We start from the raw sequence: 27,947 nt of genomic DNA, 5'->3' as shown, positions 1-27,947 counted from the left end.
ACACCATATGCCATCGAGCTCTATCTCCTCTCTCCCCTCCGATCTGACTCTCTCTTAGTCGGCGATGGTCATGCAGCCCAAAAACTTGAGCTCGTGCAGTCGGCGGCGAGTTTGTGCAGCCCAGAAGACGGCGACGAGTTCTTGTAGCCGGCCCCATCGATGGTACAGTCAGCGAGCTCAGAGTTCCTTTATGTCACCTCTGTGTAGCTAGGTCGGAGTTCTGGTTTGTGCAGCCAGCTCGGAGTTCGTGCCATCCATCGCTTGCGGCGAGTTCGTGCTGAAGACGGAAGTCGTCGGTTGATTGGCTTCGCCGATCACAAAATCAAAATCACAGCTCATCTCCGACAAGATTTGGTGCTCGAGCTTGACCTCTGGTGCTCGACACAGGCAGGTGGCAAAGGAGAACATTGATCTGGTATGCTGGTAGCGGAGGAGAACAATGATTTGGGGCCTAGAGCTTTTCTCTAGGTGCCCAAATCAAATTTTTTTTTTTCGGTAAATTGGTTCAGAAGCCCAAAAAGAAAAAAGAAAAAAAAGGTTCTATTGGGGCAATAGAAGCCTGTTAAAAAGTTATTGGGGGGCAATATACGTTTTGAATTGATGTAATCTCCTCGTTTTTTTTCTTTAATCAAAGTTTTATTTGTCATTTTGTCTCATTTTAGGAAAATTAGTTTCCATTCCGACGACCGAAAGTTCTATTGGCGGCCAATAGACGTCTATTGGGGCAATAAACCTTTTTAGTGACCTTTTTGGGGACCTCTAGAGAGGTTTTCAGAAAAGTCTGGCGAGTGGCGACCGGTGACCGGATTCCGGCAGCTGGTCGCCGGAATTCGGTGAAGTTGACCTAAATCCAGTGGCCCGTGACTGGAATCCGGGGGCCAGTGACAAGGCTCCGGCGAAGTCTCCTATGGTCTCTCTCTCTCTCTCTCAATAAGAAAGAGGTGAGGGTAAAATTGTATTAGAAAAAAACATTAATGGGGTATTAGGAAACACTTTCTTAGAGTGTTTTGGGTAGGAGGAAATTAAAAAAACTTAATGGGAAAAAAATATCTAAAAATGAGGTAAATAGACAAAAAACCTTTGAAAAATAGGTTTTTTTGCCCCTATATGGGCCATGAAATTGGGGACATAGGCGCAGGTCTATTGAGCCGACTGCAATTAGGCCCAAGTTTAGACTCGGACACCCTCTTCGACCCGACCCAAATAGTTGCGTACAAACTCCCAGCGCAAAAGTGAAATCATCATCGATTCAAATTTACCGATTTACAGTTATAATGAAGATCCGAAAACTTACTCTGCTTCTGGTAAAACAATCATTACAAGTTTACCACTACGAATCATAAGCCCGAGATTGAAATGAATTGAATCATAAGCAATCTCAGAGCCCTCTCTCCGATTCGAGAGAGAGAGAGAGAGAGAGAGAGAGAGTGGATCGTTGATCCAATCTAATGGCTCAGATCTTCGAGCACTTCGTCGTCTGCGGTATCGGACCGGAGATCCGAACCCTCGACGGCGCCAGAGGCTTCCACGGCTTCGCCGAAATGTACCTGCCGTCTTTGCTCGACCAGTTCCCTCCCGCCAACCACACTCTCTACCCTCCTCCGCCGCCTCAGCTCCCCACCGTAAGTAGTACCAAAAACGACGCCGGTTTTTGCTTTGTTTTTTGTCGCCGGAATCGGCTGTGTTCAATTTCATTTGTGGTTTTTCAGTGTGTGTTGCCGGCTGGCGTTTCGTTCTACTCCTCAGGATTTGATTCCAGTGATGCGACGACGTTTCCACGGAGCTATCCCATTGTTCTAACTGGTATGCATGCCCTTGAGCTCTGGACTCTTTGCATTGTGCTCTTAAACGATGTCGTTCACTGTTATTCAACTGGAGGAATCGCATAGAGATATCTCCTAGTTTAAGTTGGAGTTGTTGCTTGGAAGCTAGAACAAAGATTAATTAGGTATAGGATAAAGCTTTAGCAGAAATTTGATCCATTAGATGAGGTGGTTGTTTCGATTAGTATGCTTAAACAAACCTTAAAATAGAGCCATTCGGTATCTTTTCTTCTGTTCCTAGAGTTAGTTTTCGTGCATGTAGCCTAGCAATACTCTTTCTAAGTGCATGTAGCCTAGCAATACTCTTTCTAAATGCGGTTCGTAATTTGGTGCAGAGGGTGATGGGTCAAAAATCTACGTTAGTTGCATTGCTTTCCGGGATCCGGTCAGTGAGGATATTGCTGAAGCTTATTGTATACCGGCAAATTCGTTTGCTGACAAATGTATCTGTCTAGTTTCGCGGTCACCTAGTCTCCGTTTACTTAAAAATGTACTGGAGGAGTTGTTTGCACTGTGTTTTTCCTCTAGTGGAAGCAGGTAAGAATCTCTTGGTGGTAAGTTTTGGTGGTCTTTGATACTCCTGCTGCTTTGACGTTTCTGCAACATTTACAGCAAACCATTATGGGATATTATTGCGTCTATGGTATCCAATGTACCTCTGCCTACTCCTGGAAAAGATCGAGTTTTGTTTGCTATTGACAATTGTCTGCTTTCTGTGGAGACTCCACCGAAGGATGGGCTCCCTTATGTTGATGTACAGCCTCTAACTACTTCTTGCTTTCTCAGTTGTGTGCTTCTACATTTTGCTGGTTGTAAATGCACTTGTTGCTGCTGTCGAATATTGACGTGGTTGTCATGTACTACATTTCATTCATGCAGATATCATTTCAGCCGTTGGTACAGTGTCTAGATGTTGACAACTTAATTAAATTTTTCACAGCCGTGCTGCTTGAAAGGAGGATTTTGATCCGATCACACAAGTACGAATCTGACACAAGTTCTCATCTTGCTTTCTCAGCTGTGTACTCCCGCGTCCTTTAGTTAACTTTTTGTCCTACTTTTGGCAGATATTCACTTTTGACCCTTGCATCAGAAGCCATTTGCTATTTAATTTATCCATTTCGGTGGCAGGTACGCTTCATTCGTAGTCAACTGCTTTTTGTTTCCCTGGCAAAGATGTTGCTCAACACATATGCTTCAATTAGTTTGTTTCTTGTAGGCTTAGGCTGGGTTAGTGGGCTTTCTTTTTGCTTTAGGTCTTTTGTGCATGATGGACTTCTTGTCCATTTTGTATTATGATCTCCTTTATTTCTTTATTAAAGATTTCATTTCTTCTCCAAAGAATATAGCTTTTCTCTTTTCAAATATATCTATATTTGAATAATGAAATTGATAATTCTTTAGTATTTTCTGATACTTCTTGTTTTTGACTCTTGTCTAATTTGTGCATGTTTTTTTATGTGGAAGCAAGTCTACATTCCGTTACTCTTTTTCAGTGGAGTAGACTATATTGATGCCCCTACGCCGTATATGATGGGTCTTCATTCTGGTGTTGATACATCTACTCTAGCAATGGATGGTGTAAGTTCTTTTCAAGAAACTGCATTTTTGTTTATACATATTTGTTGAAAAATATATTTGTAGTTTTTATGTTTTCTGTATTTTATCTATTTTAGCAAACATAAAACTACTCTACGCATTTTTTTTTTGGGTAAGATTAGGTCCTAAAATATTGGACGAATTCTTTACAGAAGAAGAACAGGGTTTTTCTTTGCTCTTTCCAAGAGCTTCCTCTACTTTTGAAGAGGTTTTTATTGAGGGCGGACTTGGTACTTGGATATTTTCTGTAGATCAATGATCTAGTTAATCATGAATAATTGGTTATGCGACGGGGGAAATAGAAATTTTCTTTAAATAATGAAGAGAAAACAATTTTTTTCTATTATGTATATGAAACGTTCATGCTAACAATATGTTGGGAATCCCCTTTTAAATTGATTCTGATTCTTGATTCTATTTGTATTTGGGCAAGTATCCATCATGGTATGGTATTTGTTGCTTCGCGTTTATATTCTTTACAGCTTTGCAAATCCCTCAAACTGCATTTTTCCCGGGTTGTTTTGTTTTTGTTTTCTGTGAATTCTACTTTCAGGGTCTTTAAAGATTGCAAATTCTTACCACACAAGAAACTAAACTGGTGTATTGTTTGTTTTGTTGTCTTTCGCTATGGTTCTAGGTAGTTATTGTGGACCTTGAGTTCAATCGTATCACAACAACAGAAGATATACCTTCTATTCCTGAGCCAGAACTAAGCTGTTTGCGTCAGGAAATAACGCAGCTATTGTATCCCAATGTTGTGGGGATAGATCTGATGAAGGATGCTCTTTTCAGTTCATCCGAGCAATATCCTAAACTTGGCAACAAACCTTGGGGAGAGGATCATGACCTACAACTTAGGTAAGGTTGGGTGCCAAGTCAAATCTTTATGAGTCCTTATTACTTCCCTCAATTGTATAAGTACTTCGGTAGAATGATTTGATGGATGGTGTCATTTTCTTGTCCATGTAAAATCTATGATGTTGATGCCTTGTAAGAGCAACACTTCTATTGTCTAGTTGAAGTTCTGTTATAAGATGACGACCAACCCCACCATTTTTTTTCCTTGCTTAACTCAGTACCTCCACATAATCAGAAGCACCAAATAGTTAAATCAGTGCCTCTACACATTTGAGAGCATTTAATTATAATATTATCTTCAGAATTTCAAAGCAATCCAAGAATACACTCTTTTGATGTTAGTCTTTTCCACTTATTTTGGAATATGAACTAGAAATGCCTTTCTTTGATTAGACATGCAGTATATCCTTAGATAGCAATTTCTCGTTTATATATATATTTCAATGGTAAGTACTCATATGAACAGATTATACTTTGTATGCAACATTATAGCTTGGGTTCTTATTCCTTGCCTTTGATTTCTTGTGCAGGCTAGTGTTCTTAAAGTTCTTTGCATCACTTTTAAGTGGCTATCGGAACTTCATAGTATGAAGCTCTTTATCTTATTTCCGATGTTACGTGAATTGGTTTTAATAGTTCATATTTATAGATTCCTTGAAATTTATTTGGTTAAATTGTTCTTGACCCGAAGGAACTTTCTGCTACTCACGTCTTCAATGTTCAAGCATTCTTGAAGATGCGCTCTCGGTCAACTCAGCAACCCCCAGAACCCATGGTATTCTTGTTCATAGCACCCCTCTTGATCTTTGATTGTTTTGATTAATTATGGGTTACATATAATAGCTATACTCATGATTATAGTAGTTGTTATTACCACTCTAGTTGTAATTGTGATTATTAGTTGTAATTGTTATTTAATTACTATTCTTAATTGTCAGTCAGAAGGAAAATATGCGTGTGCATAATGCAATTTTTTTTAATTATTAGGATCACTTATTAATTTTGCTTTTAATTTTTTTGAAAATATGACCTTTCGCTGCTAGTGGTATACTTATTTCTTTGTTGGTATTTACAGTTGACACAATTTTTGGAATCACATGGTTTCATGGATTATCTGGAAAGAGGTTTGGGTTCTGATGAAAACAACAATAATCTACTTGACAAGTTACAAGATGCACTGGGAAGGGGACAAAATCCTATTTCAATTCTTCCTTCAAATTCAGTTGAGCCTGAGATTATAACAATTGCGGATACAGATGTGGGAACATCAGGTACATTTGATGTTGCTGTTGATCTAAGATTCCAAGATATATGAAGAGAAGAAAATATTCCAGATAGTTTAAGTTTGCTATGGTGTTTATTTTTATCTCCTTTTCTCTGGATTCTTAGGGTCAGGTGGTACATACACTTATGACAGGTTTCCCTCAAACATTAGGACAGAAGAGGAAGAAGAAAAGAGGAAGCAAATTCTTGCTGCAGCAAGTGGTTTATCTGCTAGGTATAAATTGTACGCTATTGTAGATGAATATCACATTTTGTTCATGATTGTTGTTTTCAGTCAATCTGGAAATAAATATGCTTTAGAGCTGTAAGGGATGTGGGAATCTTTGAAATATCTGAAAACTATAGGAGACAAATTGTAATTGGATCCATAGACAGTAAAGAATTGTTACAAACCTTCGCTACCAATTCCTGCTATACAGTAAAGGCAATCACATTTCATAGGAGTAGTTTGCACGCAAGTAGTTTGATGCATGGTAAATAATGGTGGCAATATATGTAATAAATCTTCTCTTGCATTCATTTGGGAGTACTGGAGTAATTGGATTTTGGACTCTAGTTACATTCATCGTGGCTCGCAAGGGAGCCAAAAGAGATGGCCATTTGAAGTTGAATATGATGAATAAAATTGCTTTTTAGAGTTGCAGGCTGATTAAAATACATCTTAATGCTGTTTCTAATTTTCCTTCGTTCTCTCTCAGCTCACCTTCTGTCCTTCCTGGTAAAGACCCCAAATCTGAAACTCTAACTCCATTGGAGCGGGCTGTAAGTCCTATACTCCTTCAACATGTTATCCACTAAGGTGTATTTGTACTTTAGAGCTTTCATTAACTAATGTAATATTGGTTAATGGTTATTCAGGCTGAAAGGGAATGTATGGTTTTGGACATAAAAGTTAAGCTGCAGGTACAGTGTTTTTATTTTATTTTATTTTTTATTTTTGGGGTTAAATTTACATACTTATGTGCATTTGTGTTTGGCCATTGTTGTCCTGTTTTACATTATTAATCTGTTATTGGTTTTACAGATTGGATCAAAATAAATTAATGTACATCATTAATCATGCAAATTATGACCTTATACTAGTAGTTTATTATCATTTCTTTTGAAAGAAATATTGACCCGATGTAAAAAAAAATTATGTAGTTATAAAAAAAATTATGTAGTTAACGGTGCTAAACTATCAGCTTATAGGAGTTTATTATTATTAATTTTTATTCCAGAAATATTGACAACATAACTGTGAATCAATAATACTATTTTAGTAAATATTACCTACATAGTAAATATAGGCCATATTTAGTATGCAGTTGCAGAGATATGTACTCGGGATTTAACGGTTTTTCATATCTCAACCCTTTGTTTACCACTGTTTCAGGAAACTTAAACTGTTAGAATGGGGGTCCACCATTGTTTTTTATGATAATGTTATCAATGTTCTAAAGGTTTATAAATTTTATTTTGGACAATGCTCAGCAGACCACATTTTGGTACCGCATGGTGGGGCATTTTAAACATTGGCCTGCAATCTTTTGGTCCCTTTAGTATTGTTAAATGTATAAATGCCCATCAACTGCTACATCGTTTGTTTAATGTGGTACACCAAACTCTGGTCTATTTAGTCACTATTCATTGATTTTAGTAAGACAGTCTTTAAAAAATGTAAATGATTTGATTTCTGATTAGTTTTCAAGATTACAAGCAAAAGAGAATTAGAAATATAGGATTGATGGTCTTGATTCTTCTGGGTGTTGCTTAATGCTAATGGATGTCCTTTTGACAATTACAATTCTTGGTATATAATAATGTAATTATGTTCTATTAAAAAAAATAATGTAATTATGTTTGATGAGCAGGGTCTGTGGCTGCGTCTTCTAAAACTGGGACCTACTGATGATCCTCTCTCTTCATTTGAATATGGAACAATCCTTGGTATGCCTCTTTGAGTAATGAACTCTCATGTGTCTTATGATGAGGCAAACTTCTGATGTCTAGTTCTTGAAAGTATATTTTGCTTGACCTTTCCAACGGGCCTGTCCATTAATATATTGTCTCTGCAGCTTTAATTGAATCTGATGCAGAAGGAATTGGTGGCAGTGGGTTTGTTGAATGTATAAGGGAGCACATAAATTCGGTATGTTGCTCTTGAAAGCATTCATGGTTCTCTCTGCCTTCCAGAAGTATCCATAAAGCATTAAGTATATTAATAGTGGTTTTATATGCTCTCAGGGATGGCACTGTCAGTTGACTGAAGAACAATTCATCGCTGTGAAGGAACTGGTACAAATTCAAACTCAATATTCAAAAGAGATCTGATTTAGGAATAATAACAGTTTGAGATTTTGCAACATTAAAAGCCATAGCTATGTTTTCAATTGTTCTTCACCGATTTTATCATTTCTTTTACCTAGTGTTGATACTTTGTAGTTCAGGAAAAAACATGTCCTGTTCCCATTTTAAAACTAGATAACAGTTTCGTCCTACACACAGTTTTGAGTATAAACTGTAATTTTTGTTAAGCTGTTATTTCTTTTCTGGACACTAATTTATGTTTAAGTTCAGCTGAAAACAGCTATCAGTCGTGCAACGTCCAGAAATGATTGGATGACCATCAGAGATGCCCTTGAAGTGTCTGCTGAAATGTTTAAGAAGGATGGAAATAATGTTTCAGATTATGTTCAGCGTCATCTTATATCTTTGTCCATTTGGGAGGAATTACGGTATGTTGTTACAAGTCATTGGGCCCCAGTTTCTTCAAACAACTGATTGTGATGGTCTATAAGTTTTGCTTATCCGTTTTAAAAACCAGTTGTTAATTCTTCTTGTTGGACCATCACATTATCAATTTTAATGCTTAGGTCAAACCTCAAATTGAAAAAAAAAAGGTCTTATATGTGTCGATCAGTTGCAGAACATGGAATAAGTCATTACAGTTTCAGTCTCCTTTGGTGTTCAGAGCTACAGAACTATTATATAATATCAGGTGTAACTAAGTAAACCGAATGGTTTTGTTGGAATTCATCATCAGTGCAGGGATATATAAGAATTGTGAGAGGAACGAATGAATGATATATTATTGATAAGAAACATGCTAGCAGCACATGAAACCTAAACTTATCTAAAATTTGCCATCTCATCCTATTCTAATTGCCCTACAGTTTAATTGTCCTATTAGTTAATTACAAAGTGGGCTGATGGTTCACTGTTTATGTTAGAGAACTCTCTATCTAATGTTTATCGGTCTCCCCCCCTCCCCCCTCCTAATGAAAAACTGATCATTTATTTTTTTATCATTGCAGTTTCTGGGAAAGCTACTTTGACTGTCTAATGGAACGGTCTTCAAACAAGTAAGAATTTTAGACTATTTATTTTTTAGACTACTCCATCCTGTGTTCTGCACTTATGATCTATCCGATATTTTGTGATTGCATGAGTGCACACTTATGCGGTGTCTGTAAGTTTAAACATCTCATAAATTGGACGGGCTTTTGGGTGCACATAATGCAAATTATAGCGATTAAATGTTCATAGCCTTAAGGTGGTCTTGCCCCACTGCGTAGTTAGTCATGTTTGATTTGTTCAATGAAATTTTTTTATTCAACCAATTAAATTGAAATTGACACAGTACAATTTGGTCCCAATATCTGTCAATTCCTACTCCCATACACTTTTTTTTTTTGGGTAGATTGTTAGGAAAACCAAGACTAATCAGAAAAACAGTGAATAATTCATTATTTGTCTTGAAAATACCATTATTTACAAACATCAAGAATCTAGTTACTAAGAATTTTGACATTAAAATGTACCATTGAAGCTGAGGATACTATATAAGTATTTCTTTTTCTTTTGTTGTCATTTAGATCACTATGCCACAATATTATTTACTCTCCTGCTTAGTGCACAAGAAACAAGAAACTTCTAGGGTGCCATGTGAAATGTTATCTGTTGCAAAGTAGTATTTGCTTACTGTTATCATCTATTGTTGTTACAGGTCGGCCAACTATGCCTCTTTGGTGACTGATCAGCTATCTTTGGTGGAATTACACATGGTTCTGTATTTCTTCTCTATTTATACTTTTCCTGGCACCTCTTAATTATTTCCTTTACTTTCTGTAATATGAGCATAAAAGACTAATAATAACAAATTTGGTTTATATCATCATGAAGGCTGGACTAGGACTTCCTGATCTTGATGCATGGTACATGATTGAAACAATAGCTGAGAAGAACAACATTGGATACACACAATTTGTAAGTAAATTTTTTGTTTCCTTTTGGTTTCTACTCAAGTTACAGTAGTATCCTTGTGTTTTTTATTTTATTTTATTGCCCCTTCCTCTTCTTTCACTTTTCCACTTGAATTCATAAACTGATGATGTTTCTTAACTTTTTCACTGGTTTTCAGATAAAGCTGAGGGGGTTATTGTCGCATGTTCAACAACTACGAATTGGTTACTGGGGAATCAGTTCTTTCAAGGCCCAATCCATGTCTCATGGATTAGCATCTCCACGTTCAAAAGATGCCGCAGTTGAGAGTCAGCAACCTGCCGAGGCCTCCGGTGTTGGGAGGAGCTGGGTTCAGAGCATGTTCAGCAGGGATAATTCAACCAGATTAAACTCTTTCAGTCGTGTTCGCAAATGGACTTCTGATGGTGGCTCTTCAGGTATTTCAGTTGCTAAAATTAGTTGCTTGCATTTTATGTTTTTTCGATTCATCACCATAATTTCTTGTCATGAAGCTACAAATGAAAATGGGACATCTCGTAAACGAGAATTATCTGCAGCTGGACAGAAGAAAACCCAAACCAATGTTCGAGTACTTAGAGGCCATACTGGTCCTATCACTGCTCTACATTGTGTAACAAGGAGGGAAGTTTGGGATCTAGTGGGTGACCGTGAAGACGCAGGTTTTTTCATCAGTGGGAGCACAGACTGCACAGTGAGCTTCGCATTTTTTGTTGCTTCTATCATATTACTCCATTCACAAGAGTCTATCCTATAAAGAGTTATATTAATTCTTTCAGCAATCTTTCAGGTTAAGATCTGGGATCCTAGTTTTCGTGGTAACGAACTCCGGGCAACCCTGAAAGGACACACAAGGTAGGTTCTCTTTTTACTATTCTTGTTGTTATTGCTATCATTATTGTACAGATAAGATAACCAATTTAAACACAACAAATAAAACAAATAACAATAGTATAAATTATTGTTAATGCCAGTGGGTTCCATTTTACACTTTCTTTTTAACGGCTGTACCATTTGCTGTAATGACTAATCAGAGTTAGCTTTGTTTCCTTTCTCTCATTCTTTTGGTTTTGGCCTTATTTGTAGAACCATCCGTGCAATAAGTTCGGATCGAGGAAAGGTGGTATCTGGATCAGATGATCAATCTGTTTTAGTATGGGATAAGCAAACTACTCAGCTTCTAGAAGAGTTGAAAGGCCATGATGCACAGGTTAGCTTACTTATTTGCTTCTTACGTTACTAGTTGTCTGACCACAGAGGTTTCTGCAGAGCGGAGAGTTTAATTGACAGTAGGCAACATATTTTGTAGGCGCAATTTAATCACTGTTATAGTTCTATCCTTAAACCAAGAAGGAAAGCATAGACTCCAAAGATAATCAAACAGACATACTCAATTGTTTCATCTGGAACGTGTACCAATGAAGTTGAAACATAAAACATGAACTGGCTGAAGAGGTGTCCTCTTATATTTACCATGCGCTCTCAGTTTATCTTTGTATTGTTTTTTTACCTTTTTTGTTATCACTTTGGTGGTGAGATAACTTTTGTGATCATAGTTGTCACTATATGTGATGAAAGGTTTAGAGTGTTGGGTTTAGGGGTATATGCCACAAGAAAATGACCATTATTTCCATCAGCATTGATATTTCATACTAGGAATACATGAAAACTTAGTAGATGTTGTCGGGCCTTGTAGATTAGCTGTGCTCGCATGCTGTCAGGGGAACGTGTCCTTACTGCTGCTCATGATGGAACTGTTAAAATGTGGGATGTTAGAACTGATACTTGTGTGGCAACTGTTGGTCGTTGCTCTAGTGCCGTCCTATGCATGGAATATGATGACTCCACAGGAATCCTAGCTGCTGGTGGTAGAGATGCGTATGTACATTGAAATTCACAATGATCCATTGCTTCTTTAAATTTTGAAATAAAATAATTTGTCCAACTAAATCCTTGAAATTAATCCATTTGAGTTCTTTTTTTATCAGCATTGCTAACATTTGGGACATTCGTGCCGGTAGGCAAATGCACAAGCTTCTAGGGCACACAAAATGGATCCGGTGAGCTAAAGAAGCTTACCATTTTTTTTTCCTTCTTCTTCTTCTTAAGCCTGTTTATTCTTGATTAGCATTAAGTAAGCCAAATATGTATGCCAATATAGGTCAATTAGAATGGTGGGGGACACAGTGGTTACTGGTAGTGACGATTGGACTGCAAGAATGTGGTCCATTTCCAGAGGAACATGTGATGCTGTTCTTGCATGCCATGCTGGCCCAATATTATCCGTTGAGTACTCCACACTTGACAGAGGAATAATCACAGGTATGTATTGTATGTAAAACTCGTTTATGCACGCTACTCTGGTTTGCATGATTTATCATTAATTTTCTAGGTTCCTTTTTGGTAGCTAACTTTTCACACTTCAGCCAATATGAATAAGAACTGTAATATCTGATCTCTGATTCCAGGTTCAACGGATGGCTTACTTCGCTTTTGGGAAAATGTGGAAGGTACATTAGCAGTCTCTTGACCCTTGTTTTCTCTTATTCTTTGATATTAATTTTCTATGGGTTTAGTCTAAGTATTTATCTTCTCCCACTTCAAAGAAAAAATGTATAGATATTTAGTTTTTCAATAATCAGAGGCAGAGACTTCACTGAAAAGTCAAGGGATGATTAATATTCACTTCAGTAGGTAAAAATAAATCAGCAAACTAATAAGTTCAGTCTACCTTGGTAATCGATTTTTTATTTAGCCCTAAACTGTGTTTTTGACTTACCACTATTGTAAGTTGATATAATATACTAATTAAAAATATAAAAGTTTATGAATGAATTTGAGTGAATACTCAGTATTATTTTATGCTTGTATATGGATGTGGACTTTTGAACAAGTCAATTGATATTTATGCATATTCATAAAGCTATTGCTATGTTTGGGGATGATTCAACCAACATTGAACATTATGCTAGATTCGGTTTATTTTTCTGCGTGCAACTAACTGTTATGTATATGCAGGAGGTATAAGATGTGTAAAAAATGTTACTGTTCACACTGCTGCTATATTGTCCATCAATGCTGCGGAACATTGGTTAGGAATCGGAGCAGCTGATAATTCCATGTCTCTTTTTCATCGGCCTCAAGAGAAACTTGGCGGCTTCTCTAGTACGGGATCAAAAATGGCTGGGTGGCAACTATACCGAACACCACAAAGAACAGCTGCTGTGGTACGCAATATACTCAGTGCTTTGCTTTTGCTGCACTGGGGCAACATCATTCTTAGAAGCAAATATGCTTTTTGATTTCTTTCTGATCATAATAGTCGGTTCCTTTAGCATTATGTATTTGGTGATAAATGATTAGGCAGATAGTTTATTGATTTGGTGGTTGATGATTAGTTTCTCCCCCCTTTCTTTTGCTATCCAGGTAAGATGCGTTGCTACAGACCTTGAGAGAAAAAGGATATGCAGTGGTGATCGCAAGGGCCAGCTTCGGCTATGGGAAGCCACCATAAACATCTAAGTCTTGCATTTGTGTATTTTGTTTGAATATGAATAGTGAATGTCATAGGTAATTTTGAAAACAAAAAAACAATATGTGGAAATAGATCAAAGTTGTCTGGTTGTACCTACTTACGGAATTTCCAAAAACGGAAGAACAAGGGGGCAATGTTGCCCCCTGTACTGTTGTATATGAATGGTGTATTCTTGCTTGATAGTGTATATTCATGTCAGTATGATATCTTTCATTCCCGTGAACCTTTTTTTTTTCTTCTCAGGTATTTGATGTGTTTAGGTTTGGAACCGGAAACAGCTCACATATTTTGCCGACTGCAAACTATGACCGAAAGTAGAACAGGAGATAACTGGAACAAAATATCTTGTATTCACATTCGAGGGTTCACTAACACTCCTACTTAGGAAATAAGTGCATGTGTTACCAAAAAAGCATCCCATAACGTAAAGCATGCAAATAATATACCAAAAAGACCATGTATAATGTTGATAATGCTGATATGAGCAGAAACCTATCACAAAATTTGCCTTTCTCAATAGCCCGTCATTCTTTGAGTCATTGGTGGAACAACCACTGTACCTTGTCTCTTTTGTTGCATCCTCTGAAGTTGCTCCATGTTTCCTACCCATCCTGCACATACAATATTATCATATGAAACACCTCCGGTCGGTTTCTGTATGCAAAGCGGGTTACAACTTATATATGAAGGCTAATAAAAACGTAGTAATTCGCATACCTAATGAAGGGTCGAGGCCTCTGAGCTCAAGCTCCCTATGTTCTTGGCAGAGAGCACACAGCTCGCATAAGCAGTGGATGATGCAGTCGGGACCGGGGCTCTCGGGCAGGTCAAGTTTGTTCCTTAGTTTTCTTCGGTATGTACATGACAACAAGCATGGCACCATGATGAAACACCAGATCACCATGTATATCAGAGCATTGCAACTACAGGCTGTATGCGTAGCACAACAGATGAACATGAGCCATGAATTAGATCAATCTGAATATTACTCATTGTAATTGCACTAGTTAAGCAATGGAGATGATTTCAAATGCAAAAGACTTACAGGTTTGACCGTTATCAACAATCTCTGCAATCTGACCGAACGTCCAACATGGGCATAACGTTGTCATTATAGCTGAAATATACAACGAACATTCATGAGTCTTTTTTTTTTTTTTCGACAAAGAAACATTCATGAGTCTTATTCCTGGACATATATATATAGCTAGGAAAAAAAAAAACCGCTAATGAAGTAATCCATTGATAGAAATATTACCATTTGGGGGGTCAAGTAAGCAATCAAAGAGCCCTGTTTTCCAAGTAGTACCCTCGCCGGTAGCGGACTGAGGCATCAGCAGCGGTAGGTATTGTACATTTTGCATCATGGGTATACCAGTTGCTGCAAAATTGTTGTAATTTACACAGGGCTGGGGGTTCCTAGAACTAGAAGGATAATTGTAGGCAGCCGGAGGAGGGTGCAGTACTACTTGTTGTACATGCTGTGATCCACTATAATTGTTTAAAGGTTGAGAATGATAAAGAGGAGGAGGAGGAGGAGGAGAAGGATATAAGGTCGGATATGGCCGTAAACCTGGAGGCATTGCTTGGAATTGGGGTACTTGGCCCCGTGGTGCATATTGGTTAGGAAAATTATGCAATGTCAAATTAGTACCATGATGGGGGTTGGGCGTTGGGAAATAGTAGTGCACATTGTGGTGATAAGGCGACTGCGGCTCTTGTTGATGCGTTTGATTTGCTTGAGTTTCTTGGGAATCAGCGGGCGAGTTTCGAGGTGCAATGTGCTCTGTAGGCTGGACTTGTTCTTGTTGTTGATGATGATCTTCATTCTCTGCCCCAGACGGACGCCCTAAAACATAGGTCTGGCAATGAGTGGGGTTTGGAGGCAAAACTTGGTGTTCAGGCTTCTCGGAATGTTGTTCGCAATCTGTTTGATGAAATGCCTGGTTCGAACTTGATGCTTGATGATCATGATCTGCCTCAGGACGTCCCATGAGTTCAACCCCAGGACGTCCTATGCTGTGGATGGAAGAGGGGTTACAGCATCAATAGACCCAAAGGTCAACAACCCCAGCACCTCTTTTATATACAAAAGAGAGATCTAAGGACAGCCCCTCGCTTTCTACACGGTAAAGTTAACCCACAATCGCAACTTTGTGCGGTGAGAACCAGTGCAAAGACTCCACCGAAGACTTCAATAATTAGAATATAATAGGAAAAAATATTAGCAATATCCAACCTGTTGCCCAAAGAGAGATACTAATGTCCCAGCCTTGCAAATTTGAATCATTCAATGAACTTATCTATTCAGCATTTTGTAAACAAATTATACATTACCAAAACAAAACCTTCACTCTATAATATTCAAGTAAATGAAAAATGGCAAACCGTTCAGGATATTACAAGGATGAACCACTGCATTTTCATACATGGCATCCACCTTATTAGTAATTGAAAACATCACATGAAAAAAAAAACAGAAAAAGGCATGAACATTTGCTGAAATTAAAAACTTTCTGAACGGATCACTCGATCAGTATCAACTGATTGATCACCTCATCATTTGGTTCACTGGAGGCGTCATCATCTTAGGTTGTTGCTGCTGCATGGCCCTTGCCACATTTCCTTGCCATCCTATAGAAGGGTCTAGGCCTCTCAAATTAAGTTCTCTGTACTCTTGGCAAAGAGAACATGGCTCGCAAAACAAATGGGTGACCCAGTCAGGTGCAGGGGTCTCAACTAGCCCATACTTGCTCCGAATCTTCGTGCGATAAGTGCATGACATTATGAATGGCACTCCGATGAACGCTCCAACCAAGCCGTACAGCAATGCGCTCGTACCACATGCTGCAGTACGTCACACAATTAGTGAATTAATTCAGGCAGTAATTAATTAATTAGTAGTGTATATATCCCACTTGAAATCTTGTGAAATGATACAAGAAGACCTTAATGTTGTAAGTAAAAGAAGCATTCATGACTATATTTGATGGAATTTCTCTTACAGGTAGTGCCATTATCCACAACTTCTGCTATCTGGCCGAAAGTCAAGCATGGTACGAATAACGTTATGAGAGCTGAAATGTCACAACACATTTGGAGTCATAAACCTGACTGGGTAGATAAGTAAATATCAATGATCGTGAGGAAGTAGTGCACGTGGTTAGATAAGTAATGGACAGGGTTAGAGGAACTAAGATGATAATTACCATTATTAGGATCATCCATGCAATCAAAGAGCCCGGTTTTCCAAGCCTCAGTGCCAATTGGGTTCATCATATTCATAGTCATAGGCGTTCCCTGCGGCCCGTAAGGGGCCTGCATCGGAACTCCTTGAGCCGGAGAAGGAGCAGCTGCATAATGATTCTGCTGTGGTGGTTGTGGTTGGTATTGTTGCTGCTGGTGGTACTGTTGGGGTGGCTGAGGCTTATTATAGCCCACTTGCACCGGAGGCGGCGCTTGATGCTGCTTTGAAGGTTGGGGAATGTCATTGTAGCCTTGAGGAGGCTGAGACGAACCTGCTGCAGGAGGATATTGTACCGGAGATGGTGGTTGTGGAGGATATTTCACCGGAGAAGGTGGTTGCGGAGGATATTTTGCCGGAGAAGGTGGTTGTCCAAAAGGGTTGTTTTGTTGGTTAGGGGTCGCATTCTGTGGTGGAAACTGTTGAGGTGGCTGTGGCTGATAAGGCGGCTGTTGAGCTTGAAACTGAGGGTTTTGCGGTGGGAACTGTTGTGTAGGTCCTGGAGGAGGAGGCTGGTTTGCGTACTTTTGGTTTTGTGGGCTCTGAAGAGGGAATGGCACAGGGCGAGGCGGCTGTGGAGCCAAGTATTGGATCGGCCGCGGTGGTGGTTGTTGTGGTGGGAATTGTACAGGCGGCTGATGAGATGGTTGACGCGGCGGCGGCGGCTGCTGCTGCTGGAAGAACTGTTGTTGTTGTTGGCCTCCTTGTGGTGGAGGTTGTGGCTGATACTGAGGTGGCTGCTGCTGTTGTTGTTGCTGCTGCTGCTGCTGGTTTTGGTCGTAGTTTCCACTATTGTCGCTAATTTCAAGCGCTACTTGTTGATATTGATATTGTTCGACTTGTACCTCCACATGAGCTTCAGGTTGATTATCGTGGGGGTGGTCTTCGTAATTTGGAGTGTGATGATCATCCTCCATTATCCTCTACCGTACTCTTTGTTTATTGAGAGCTCGAGAGAGGAAGATTGAGCTAGCTAGCTGCGGGATGAAAAGACTAGTGCACCATACAACTTAATTATATACTACCAATACTAGGGTTATGTAACAGCAAGTGATTAACATTCGCTGGCTACGATTTTTAGTTTTTGTGGGGATTAATTGTAGTCAAACGATCTGTTATTACAAATCAAAAACTAAGGAATCTAAAGTAACACTCGACAAAATTAACTATATACATGTATATCTGTCTGAGATCGAGGATGGGATTAATTGTTTGACTACTTCAATTTCTGGAGGGAAAGTCGTGGTGAGTAGTAGTGGTAGTGTGTGATAATTATGTTCATGGAATATATTGCGGATGGGAAGGGTTTACTTTGACCAGAATGTCATTAGATTCTTTGGAAAAAATCAAACAGCAAAAGGCTGTCACGTATCTACCTAGCTCCATTGATTGATATTTTGCATGCTGCATAGGGTAGACTCTGGCTTATTTAGCACCGCCCTTGATTAGCTCTGGCTTATTTAGTAAGGCAGGAAATTGGAACTTGACCTAATAATGATTCGAAGTGTGACAAAACTTGGTTGGATGCATTAGCTAATAGGCTCCGCCCCTCGATTAGACTCTGGCTTATTTACTTATTTGGTAGGCATAATAGGTTTAAACCCTTGATCAAATTTCCGGTATGGGAGTTAAGCCAGACTCGACTTAAAGTCGTTTTTTTTTTTTTTTTTTTTTGAAAAAGAACTTAAAGTCGGGTTGAGACCTATTACCTAAATTTGGGTTGGAACTCAGATATTAGCTAAGTTTAGGGTGTTTATCTAGTTTGTAGGGTTTACTTTGTATTAGTTAAATTCTTTTTAGGCTCAAGAAGCGGCTCAGGACCAGTTGACTTATTATCTAATCGATCAATCATTAGCCGCAACCCTACCCAAGTGGGATTTAATATTTGACTGATTCCATATTAGTTGACATTATTCCGGCCACATTTCATTATTTCTATCTATCAATGAAATTTGAGGTGCATTATGTGGTTATATGCTTTAGTATTGGACAATAGGGATAGTTTTGGATCCAATACTGCATGGAAGAAAGTTGTGATGAGAACGTGATGTACCGTTCATACACATTTTCAGCCTTTGCTGCCTCAATTGGCCACTTGATCTCTTAATTAAAAGATCTGTACACACATCGATATATCTTTGACATTAATTTTTTTTTCTTTTTTTTTTGTTCATTTCTGATCCACTATTTCCATCTATATTCTTTAATGTCAGACCTTATATGTGAGGCTTGTTAACAATGAGTAAGACTTAAGGTTAAATTGATCTTCTAAATACAGGGGAAAGGGTGTGACTTATAATTATTCCCATAGGAAAAGCAAAACTCGTAACCCGCTCTCTGCCTTTGAAAACAGAGAGAGATTTTGATGAGCTAGCAAACCATCAAACAAAATCCAGAATTTGACCCAAAAAAGTATTTTGAGAAGTCACAATATTAATTTACGTACTCAACTACTTCTACGAACTTGCTTAGTCATTGAGATAATTATATATATCCAATTGGCCTGTGTTTCATTATCAAAACAGTCATTAGCTAATTACCGAGCAACTTACCTCTGGCAAGTCAACTTCTAGAGTTTAACTCGAGTATTGCTAATTAAGAAACTAAACCGCCACTTGATGAAGACCCCTCGTAAAGCAATATTGAAAACTTATATATATATATATATATATATATATATAATCACTGCAAGTGGCCTAGTGGTTCTTGTCTAATTGAGTGTGCTCCCTAACCTAGGTTTGAACTCCGATGCCAAAAAGGTATATCTTGAGCTTATGAAGCCTTTAAGTTCCCTTTACAAAGTCAAAAAAAAAAAATATATATATATATATATATAGCGCTTATAACTAGTTAACATAGTTGTAAGGAGGGGACAGGGAGCAATTGTGCTCTTCTATCTTCGAAATATATATATATATATATATATATATATATATATATATATATATAGTTGTAAGAGTAGATGGCTTTAAGCAGAGAGTATAGCTCTCTATTGATTTCATCACTAGCTTTTGAAATTTGAACCCTCTTGCATGCTAGGTCTTGTTACTTTGATGAGCACAAGTAATATATCCTTATAACACTAACTCTAGATCGGCTCCAATAACCGCTCCATTTACAAGCAGCATAGGTTATCAACAGGCCATTGCTGCATCGTCAACCCGACAATTAATTAAGCAGTATATAATGACACTTATCGATAGGCCGGGGCAGTGCCTCCACACCCACAAGCGGCATATAATGGTGCGGGCTTATTACATAAAACCTAATTAGTTAATCTATAATAAGAGACGCGGCTTATTAGAAATGAGGGTTAAGGAATGTAATTCAGATGTTGCACAATAGATTTCAAGTTTGGATATCAGTTTTTTTTTTTTTTTTTTGATGACTGAAAATAAAACGATTAGTTTGGAAATCAGTTACGACACTCATTTATGTATATATATCTTCCTTAGGAAGTTGATACCAGAAAGGAAAAATAATGGACATAAGAATGCCCTGATTAAAAGGAAATCTATTCAAAATTCTAAAACCCTTAAAAACCTTGGTAGCCAAGTTACCATTTTCTATAAACCCTCTATATTTATATTTATATGCCACGTAAGTATTAACTTATGATTCAAGCCATTACCTCCTCTTTCCCACAGTTCTCAAACGCTGTTTCAGGGTTGAATGAAAAGTATATGTACACTACTAGCTAGACTTCGTCAACTTAACATCAATCTCTATGAAAATACATTCATCAGGAATATATATATATATAATTTCATAGAGGGACACATAGCTTCCCATGGTATCAATATCCTTTCTGATAATCTTATCTGAACTCTCCTTGATCTCCTCTATAGTCTATATAGATGTATGATGAATCTTCATTGCTTCATCCCTCTAACTATTTTATCTTGAGAAAACCCGCACTAATTTAGTTGATATAGATACTATCTACTACAAATATATTATATAGGTTTAATCATCCTTTCCTGTTAACCCAACTGATCTACATTAATGGGTACTTATCCGTGATAATTAAAAAAATTTTATAGTAGATTGGTTTTGAAAAGGAAGCTTGATACTCTAATTAATCACAAACAATATTCCAATTTTTTTTTCTTTTTTTGAGCCAATTATTCCATTTCCTAATTAAAACGGCGAAGCTCTACATCAAAATTAGAAGTACCAAAGCCGCACTTATCAGAAAACCAAAAAATTGGAGAGCAAGTAACTAAAATGTCTTAAAACCCTTAAACCCTTGGTGGCCAAGATACCATTTCTTATTTGATCCAAAAAAAAAAAAAAAAAATACCATTTCTTATAAACCCTTAAACCCTTGGTGGTCACGTACGATTCAAGCCGTCACAACGCTGTAACTCCTCCATGAAGCCACAAATCCTCTCAATTCTCAAAGGCGCCAAACCAAACCAAAACCATGTCAACTTGGCAAGAACCCAAACTCCTACTCTTCTTCTCGGTCCTCCAGAGATCGGAACAGTACCCACCACCAATGCTCCACCACAAGTCAATTACGGCGACCCCTTCATGGATCTCATGGTCTCCAATTACAACAACACCACGTCAACTTCCCCCCGACCCCCAATGGGTTTGACCGAGAACAGTTCGCCTACTTTTCTCACCTCCGGCAACCCCTGCCTTGATTTTTTCTTCCACGTGGTGCCTGACACCAAGCCTGAATATTTCAACCAACAGCTCCCATTGGCTTGGTCCAACGATGCCGTAACCGCTCTCAAGCTCATCTGCAACCTGCGAGGTGTACGTGGCACCGGAAAGTGTGACAAAGAAGGGTTCTACACAGCAGCGTATTGGCTCTACAACCACCACCCTAAAACCCTAGCTTACAATGTAGCGTCGGTTGCCGCTTTTGGGTATTTCAAAGATCTGCCGGAGATTCTATACCGCCTTCTAGAAGGCCAAGACATCAGGAAGACCCAAAAGGAAGAGTGGCAAAGGATCAAGCGCTATTTCTATAAGGGGCCGGGTAAGGTAGACGGGTTAAGGTCACTAAAGCTTGGGCATTTAATGGGTCCGGCGGATCATCCACCTAGAGATGTTAAACTGCTGAGGCTTTGGGAGAAACTCATCGCCGTCAAATCTAACAAGAAAAAACTCGAGAAGGAGGAGTATAAAACTGTTCAAGCAGAATGGGCAGCGGATAGAGACGAACTGAAAAGTGATGAAGCTAGAGAACTGATGCATCAAAAGATCATAGACAAGACCAAGAATGCCGTGGCTAGGTAAGTTTTAAAAGATAATCACCGTACTTCATTTTAAAATATAATTTAAGTTTACCACTCCATTCTCTAACTGCGTGAATTTTTACATTGTATTTTCATAATTCAAACAGTCAATAAAAGTTTACATTATTCACAATATGCTCTAAACAAGAACAATTTGGAAAACGTAAAGGAAAATGAGGCTACAGGTTAACAAACATTTGTTTGTAATTTTTGCCTATATTATGCTCTAATATATCCTTTTGTTTGTTAACTTTGTTTGTTTTGTCCTTGTTAAAAATAAGGTATGAGCAAGACTCGGATTTGAAGTTCCTATACGAACAAATTTGGGATGTGTTTGGGGATTGCTTGAAGTCCATGGAGGCGGACACGGAGGCTGAGAGGAACGAGATGATCCGATTGAAAAAAGAAAAAGTCAGGGAATTGAGGTATGAAAGAATCTATGACATGGCCAGGAAGGTGGTTTCCAAGTATCAGCAAGACTCCAATTTTCAGTTGCTTCACGAGCAGATTTCTGATGTTTTCGCCGAGTGCTTGAGATCTGACATGGAATGCTTGAAGAAGCACCAGAGAAACAAGATAAGCCTCGCAGCGAAATGGTGCCCTTCCCTCGACTCCTCCTTCGACAAGGCCACTTTGCTCTGCGAAAGCATTGCCAGGAAGGTTTTCCCGCGTGAATTGTACCCGGAGTATCAGGGACTTGAGGAGGCACACTATGCTTACAGAGTGAGAGACCGGCTGAGGAAGGAGGTTTATGTGCCGTTGAGGAGGGCATTGGAATTGCCGGAACTTTATATGACTGACAGAGAGTGGAATTCACTTCCTTACAACAGGGTGGCCTCTGTGGCAATGAAGCTCTACAAACATAGGTTCATTGAGAAGGACTGTGAGAGGTTTGAAAAATATTTGGCGGAAGTGAAAGAAGGTGTGGCCAAGATTGCGGCCGGTGCTCTGCTTCCACATGAGATCATAGCCTCTCTGAATGATGGGGATGGAGGGCAAGTGGCTGAGCTTCAGTGGAAGAGAATGGTGGAGGACCTGGTGGAGCTTGGCAAGCTGAGGAATTGCTTGGCTGTGTGTGACGTGTCCGGAAGCATGGAAGGGACTCCTATGGAGGTGTGTGTGGCTTTGGGTCTGTTGGTGTCGGAATTGATTGAAGAGCCATGGAAAGGAAAGGTGATCACTTTCAGTCAGAACCCTCAGTTGCATTTGATTCAAGGCGAGGATCTTAGCTCCAAGTGCGAGTTTGTGAGGAGGATGGAATGGGGGATGAACACTGATTTTCAAAAGGTGTTTGATCTGATTCTCCAAGTGGCTGTGAATGGGAACTTGAAGCCGGAGCAAATGATAAAGAGGGTGTTTGTGTTTAGCGACATGGAGTTTGATCAGGCTTCAGGGCATATATCACAGTTCTATGATAGTTATTGGGGGTATCATCATTGTGGTCAAAGGGAGAAAAGCAATAGTTGGGAGACTGATTATGAGGTGATACAGAGGAAGTTTAGGGAGAAAGGGTACGGGGATGCAGTGCCACAGATAGTGTTTTGGAATCTGAGGGACTCTAGGTCTACGCCGGTAACGGAGACACAAAATGGAGTGGCGCTGGTGAGTGGCTTCTCCAAGAATCTACTCAAGCTGTTCTTGGACAATGATGGCCAAATTCGGCCGGACCTTATCATGGAAAAAGCTATCTCTGGGAAAGAGTATCAGCATCTAGTTGTTGTGGATTAATTGGTCGTCGTCGTCATCATCTCTGATCTTGTTTTCGTGTTTCTTAATTTTTCTTAAATTAAAGAAAAGAAAGAATCAATTCCTTCGTTTCTGATCATGTTGAATTACACATTGTTTCTTTAGGTCTTTGAGATAGTTTGAACTGTTCTTCAATAGAGTTGGGTATGTAATATGCTGTTTCTTTTTTTCTCTCTGTTCTGTTTTGGGGTTTGTTCAAGTAACTTTTGTGTTTCTTTTAGGGTGTATTTTGATGTTATTTCCAAGTCGGTTGATGTTATTGATATTTGACAAGAACTATGATGGTTATGGATCACATAATTAGCTTCTTATGAAGAGGCTTCGGGTGACTGTTTCCCCATGGAAAACGTACAATTCTTTGTTCATGGATGGCTTCAACCGATATTAGCCGGATTCCAAATTGACAATTCCCGACGAAGATTTAAGAGTTATTTTCAATACATACTAGATCAAAACACACACTCTCTGTGTGTGAGTTTAATTTTTAAAAATAAAAAATAAAAAATAATCATTTGAGAAAACGTGAGGAGTTTTGGAATACAAACCTCTTTTGCTGTGGAAGTGGGAAGTTATAACTTATAGAGAGAGATTTTAGGGGAAAATAAATTAAAATTTTATTTTGTTATTTTGTCCTCTATTTATTAAAAGATATTTTTAGATAATCTATGGTCTAAGGAATTAGTCGTCTTTTCATGTCTACTTTGGCTAACAAAGAATAATAGTATAGATACTCGAATGGATAAATAAAATTCCAGAAATATTTGACAGATTACTTCTTCATGAACCAGGGTTTGGCTCTCAACATGCTTGCGTGTACTTTGTTTCTGAACATTGATAGAGAATGGATCAACTTTTTGTTTCTGAAGTTGGGATTTTGACATATGATAATTTGGCATACGCATTGACAAGTTAGTTGAATATAGACATGGAGATGTAATTCAATTTTCTTCTTGGAGGGTTTCTATCTTCTTATTCCCCTCTCTTTTTTTCCTTGTTACGTACGTCAGGAAGAACCAATTGATGGGAAGCTGTTTGGGCTTGTCGGGCCAACAATATTAAACGGATAGCCATACTCGGTTACAGTTTCAAGGTTTTCTCTGACAAGAACCGACCCGACTGGATCATTTTTATACAACAATTTAGTTGAATATATTTTTTCTTTATTTTTTAGCCTTATAAACAATTTACTAATACAAGAAACTAACTAGGTAGGGTTTGCTTTATCAATTATCTGATCATGCAAGACAATCACTACTGATCATCTAGTAGGTTGTCGCATCAAATTGAAATATCTTGCTTATAAAATTGATTTCGATCATCCAACCCACAATACATTTCTTTTTTGAGATGTTATTCGAGATAAAAATGAGTTCTCCAACAAGATTCGATGTTGAAAATTTAAAATGAGTCCCTAGGTAATTGGGCCAGACCGAAAGCTGGCTAACTGCTTAATTCAATTGAAAACCGACTTTGGGACCGTTGACTTCTTTCTGAAAAAACTCCTTTGAGAAATTAGAAGTCTATTGGCTGAAAAAGCCATTTGCAAAAACAATTGGTTAGAAAAATCATTTGCAATTGAATAGTCGGTTTTTCGAAAAGTAAAAATGAGACTGTTCCTTGAGCTCCAAGTAACGCACTCATATGCTCCAAGTAACGTACTCATATAAAAACCATACGACGCCGCTCTCCTTCTCACTACCACAAGGCAAAACCCCCTCTCTCTGAACCCCAAAACCCTAAACCCCAAAATTTCCAATGGCTCTTCTTCTCGGTCCTCCATCCCTCAGGCAATCCCCAACCCCGGCGGCCCAACAACCACAGGCCCAAGCCCCCTCCGGCGACCCATTCATCGACCTCATGGTCGCCGATTACAACAACCTGGCCCAGCCTCCGATCACCAGGCCTCAAATGGGCTTCACCGAGAACGGCTCAGCCACATTCGTCACCACCGGCGATCCTTGCCTCGATCTCTTCTTCCACGTCGTCCCCAACACTCCGGCGTCGTATCTGAACCAGCAGCTCCCTCTGGCCTGGGCCCACAACGCCCTCACCACCCTCAAGCTCATCTGCAACCTCCGCGGCGTACGTGGCACCGGCAAGTCTGACAAAGAAGGATTCTACACGGCGGCGTTTTGGCTCCACAAGAACCACCCCAAAACCCTAGCCTGCAACGTCGCCTCCCTCGCCGAGTTCGGGTATTTCAAGGACCTGCCGGAGATTCTGTACCGCCTTCTAGAAGGTGAGGATGTGAGGAAGAAGCTGAAGTCCGAGTGGCTGCAGAGGAAGTCCGGCAGGGGTAGGGTTCTGACGGCGGCGGTTCCATTCTCCAGAGGAGGTCGCGGCGGCGGCGGTGCTAAAAAGAGAACCAAGAGCGGTGGCCGGAGAGGAAACAACAGCCGTGTGGCTAGGGAGGTGAGGGTGCTGAACTCAATGGAGAGGGCAAAATCGGAAAAGGAAAAGGCCTCTGCTTTGCGGAAGGAGAAGTTCGCAGCCATGGCCAAGAAGGCTGTTGAGAGGTACCAGCGTGACCCGGACTACAGATTCTTGCACGAACGGGTTTCGGATCTTTTCGCAGAGTGCTTGAAATCGGATATGGAGAATTTGAAGTCCAATCAGTACAAGAAGATTAGCCTTGCGGCGAAATGGTGTCCTTCTCTGGACTCGTCTTTTGATCGAGCCACTCTGCTCTGTGAGAGCATTGCCAGGAAGGTTTTCGCAAGAGAATCGCATCCGGAATATGAAGGAATTGAGGATGCACATTATGCTTATAGAGTCCGAGACCGGCTGAGGAAGGATGTGTTGGTGCCATTGAGGATAGTGTTGGAGTTGCCGGAGGTTTATATGGGTGCCAATCTGTGGGGTGCCATTCCTTACAACAGAGTGGCCTCTGTGGCGATGAAGCTTTACAAGGAGAAGTTCTTGAAGCATGATGAGGAGAGGTTTAAGAAGTATTTGGAGGATGTCAAGGCCGGGAAGTCTACTATTGCGGCCGGTGCTCTGCTTCCGCATGAGATCATAGCCTCTCTGAATGATGGGGATGGAGGGCAGGTGGCCGAGCTTCAGTGGAAGAGAGTGGTGGATGACTTGTTGAAGGAGGGCACGATGAAGAACTGCTTGGCTGTGTGTGATGTGTCCGGAAGCATGGATGGGACTCCTATGGATGTGTGTGTTGCTTTGGGAATGTTGGTGGCTGAGTTGAATGAGGAGCCATGGAAAGGGAAGGTGATCACATTCAGTGCCAATCCTCAGCTTCACTTGATACAAGGCAATGATCTAAGGTCCAAGTCTGAGTTTGTGAAGCGAATGGACTGGGGAGGCAACACTGATTTTCAGAAGGTGTTTGATTTGATCCTCCAAGTGGCTGTGAAGGGGAATCTGAAGCCGGAGCAAATGATTAAGAGGGTGTTTGTTTTCAGTGACATGGAATTTGATCAGGCTTCGGGTTATGGTTATGGTTATGGAGGATATGGATATGGGCGGTTCGGAAGTAATGATGTTCCAAGGGGATGGGAGACTGATTATGAGGTGATTCAGAGGAAGTACAGGGAGAAAGGGTATGGTGATGCGGTGCCACAGATAGTGTTTTGGAATCTGAGGGACTCGAAGGCTACTCCCGTGCCTGGGACTCAACCAGGAGTGGCGCTACTGAGTGGCTTCTCCAAGAATTTGCTCAAGCTCTTCTTGGATAATGATGGGGAGATTCGCCCTGACACAACCATGGAAGCAGCAATCTCGGGTCCAGAGTATCAGAAGCTGGTTGTGCTGGATTGATTAGTTGGAACATCACCATCTTTTAGGTCCATGTGTAAAAAAAAACCCAAAAAAATAGTAGTAGTAGTAGTTTCTTTTTTTTGGATAGATAGTAGTTAGTAGTTTTTTTTTTTTTTGTTGGATAGATAGTGGTAGTAGTAGTTTCATTTGTACAAGAAAACTGAAAGTGAAATGAAAAAAGCATCTTTTTTTTCCTTTATCCCTTTCTTCTGTTTGAACTTCAGGTATGTAAATTTGCTTTATCTAATTTGGCTCTGTTTGGAACTTCAGGCATGTAAATTTGCTTTATCTTGTGAATGAGATCATTACCTTTTGTTAACAGCAATAATTTCCTCGACACCATAAACCTTATTAGTTTTCTATCTACTGCTTCAGATACTCACTATTTAGGTTTTGGAGATATGTAGATAGCTTTCTCTGTTTTGTTCTTAATTTGATGTTATTGTTCAGCTTTTGGATATATGATTTAGTTCTGTTTTTGCTTTTGTTGCTTTATTTTCCTATCAGTTCTTAGTAAATAGGCTATGATAGTATGTCCTCTATAACTTAGTTTATGACTTTGTCCAGCTTTTCGCTGCTAAATTGAATTTGGA

At 39.4% G+C, this 27,947-nt stretch overlaps 5 protein-coding genes across 7 annotated transcripts; 3 read left to right on the top strand and 2 right to left on the bottom strand.

The window, feature by feature from the left end:
• The first annotated feature begins 1,263 nt into the window (after positions 1 to 1,263).
• LOC112176408 (DENN domain and WD repeat-containing protein SCD1) lies at positions 1,264 to 13,558 on the top strand. 3 transcript variants are annotated; one of them, XM_040510718.1, is made up of 31 exons: positions 1,266 to 1,622; positions 1,710 to 1,803; positions 2,159 to 2,360; positions 2,436 to 2,577; positions 2,703 to 2,803; positions 2,891 to 2,954; positions 3,291 to 3,404; positions 4,060 to 4,280; positions 4,811 to 4,865; positions 4,972 to 5,055; positions 5,356 to 5,551; positions 5,670 to 5,778; positions 6,263 to 6,326; positions 6,423 to 6,467; positions 7,418 to 7,493; positions 7,622 to 7,695; positions 7,791 to 7,841; positions 8,124 to 8,281; positions 8,861 to 8,908; positions 9,553 to 9,610; positions 9,729 to 9,812; positions 9,967 to 10,225; positions 10,346 to 10,500; positions 10,597 to 10,661; positions 10,893 to 11,016; positions 11,503 to 11,684; positions 11,795 to 11,866; positions 11,968 to 12,128; positions 12,275 to 12,316; positions 12,825 to 13,033; positions 13,233 to 13,558. In XM_040510718.1, exons 1-31 carry the CDS (start codon positions 1,449 to 1,451, stop codon positions 13,326 to 13,328), a joined length of 3,579 nt encoding a protein of 1,192 aa, XP_040366652.1. In that variant the 5' UTR covers positions 1,266 to 1,448; the 3' UTR covers positions 13,329 to 13,558. The 3 variants fall into 3 exon arrangements, with proteins under 3 accessions (XP_040366653.1, XP_040366652.1, XP_024170082.1); XM_024314314.2 differs by having other exon boundaries at positions 1,269 to 1,622; positions 10,301 to 10,500; XM_040510719.1 differs by lacking the exons at positions 11,503 to 11,684; positions 11,795 to 11,866; positions 11,968 to 12,128; ... (1 more) ...; positions 12,825 to 13,033; positions 13,233 to 13,558 and adding an exon at positions 11,116 to 11,281 and having other exon boundaries at positions 1,264 to 1,622; positions 10,301 to 10,500.
• Positions 13,559 to 13,761: 203 nt separating this feature from the next.
• LOC112176407 (developmental and secondary metabolism regulator ve-1-like) lies at positions 13,762 to 15,423 on the bottom strand. Its single transcript, XM_024314312.2, has 4 exons — positions 14,600 to 15,423; positions 14,387 to 14,458; positions 14,059 to 14,271; positions 13,762 to 13,952 (listed from the first exon to the last, which is right to left on the bottom strand). Exons 1-4 carry the CDS (start codon positions 15,333 to 15,335, stop codon positions 13,855 to 13,857), a joined length of 1,119 nt encoding a protein of 372 aa, XP_024170080.1. The 5' UTR covers positions 15,336 to 15,423; the 3' UTR covers positions 13,762 to 13,854.
• A 198-nt stretch (positions 15,424 to 15,621) lies between these two features.
• Positions 15,622 to 17,703, bottom strand: LOC112176406 (proline-rich protein HaeIII subfamily 1-like). The gene is made up of 3 exons (XM_024314311.2): positions 16,551 to 17,703; positions 16,347 to 16,418; positions 15,622 to 16,188 (listed from the first exon to the last, which is right to left on the bottom strand). The coding sequence occupies exons 1-3, from the start codon at positions 17,500 to 17,502 to the stop codon at positions 15,893 to 15,895; spliced, it is 1,320 nt and encodes a 439-aa protein (XP_024170079.1). The 5' UTR covers positions 17,503 to 17,703; the 3' UTR covers positions 15,622 to 15,892.
• A 3,256-nt stretch (positions 17,704 to 20,959) lies between these two features.
• LOC112177292 lies at positions 20,960 to 23,683 on the top strand. The gene is made up of 2 exons (XM_024315594.2): positions 20,960 to 21,834; positions 22,119 to 23,683. Exons 1-2 carry the CDS (start codon positions 20,960 to 20,962, stop codon positions 23,563 to 23,565), a joined length of 2,322 nt encoding a protein of 773 aa, XP_024171362.1. The 3' UTR covers positions 23,566 to 23,683.
• A 1,609-nt stretch (positions 23,684 to 25,292) lies between these two features.
• Positions 25,293 to 27,500, top strand: LOC112179557. The gene has a single exon (XM_024318015.2). It carries the CDS (start codon positions 25,339 to 25,341, stop codon positions 27,352 to 27,354), a length of 2,016 nt encoding a protein of 671 aa, XP_024173783.1. The 5' UTR covers positions 25,293 to 25,338; the 3' UTR covers positions 27,355 to 27,500.
• Positions 27,501 to 27,947: the final 447 nt, after the last annotated feature.

The sequence above is a fragment of the Rosa chinensis genome, chromosome 7, assembly GCF_002994745.2.
Source record: "Rosa chinensis cultivar Old Blush chromosome 7, RchiOBHm-V2, whole genome shotgun sequence".
NCBI lineage: Eukaryota > Viridiplantae > Streptophyta > Magnoliopsida > Rosales > Rosaceae > Rosa > Rosa chinensis.
The sequence above is the reverse complement of the archived record's forward strand: the minus strand, read 5'-3'. Positions and strand labels throughout refer to the sequence as shown.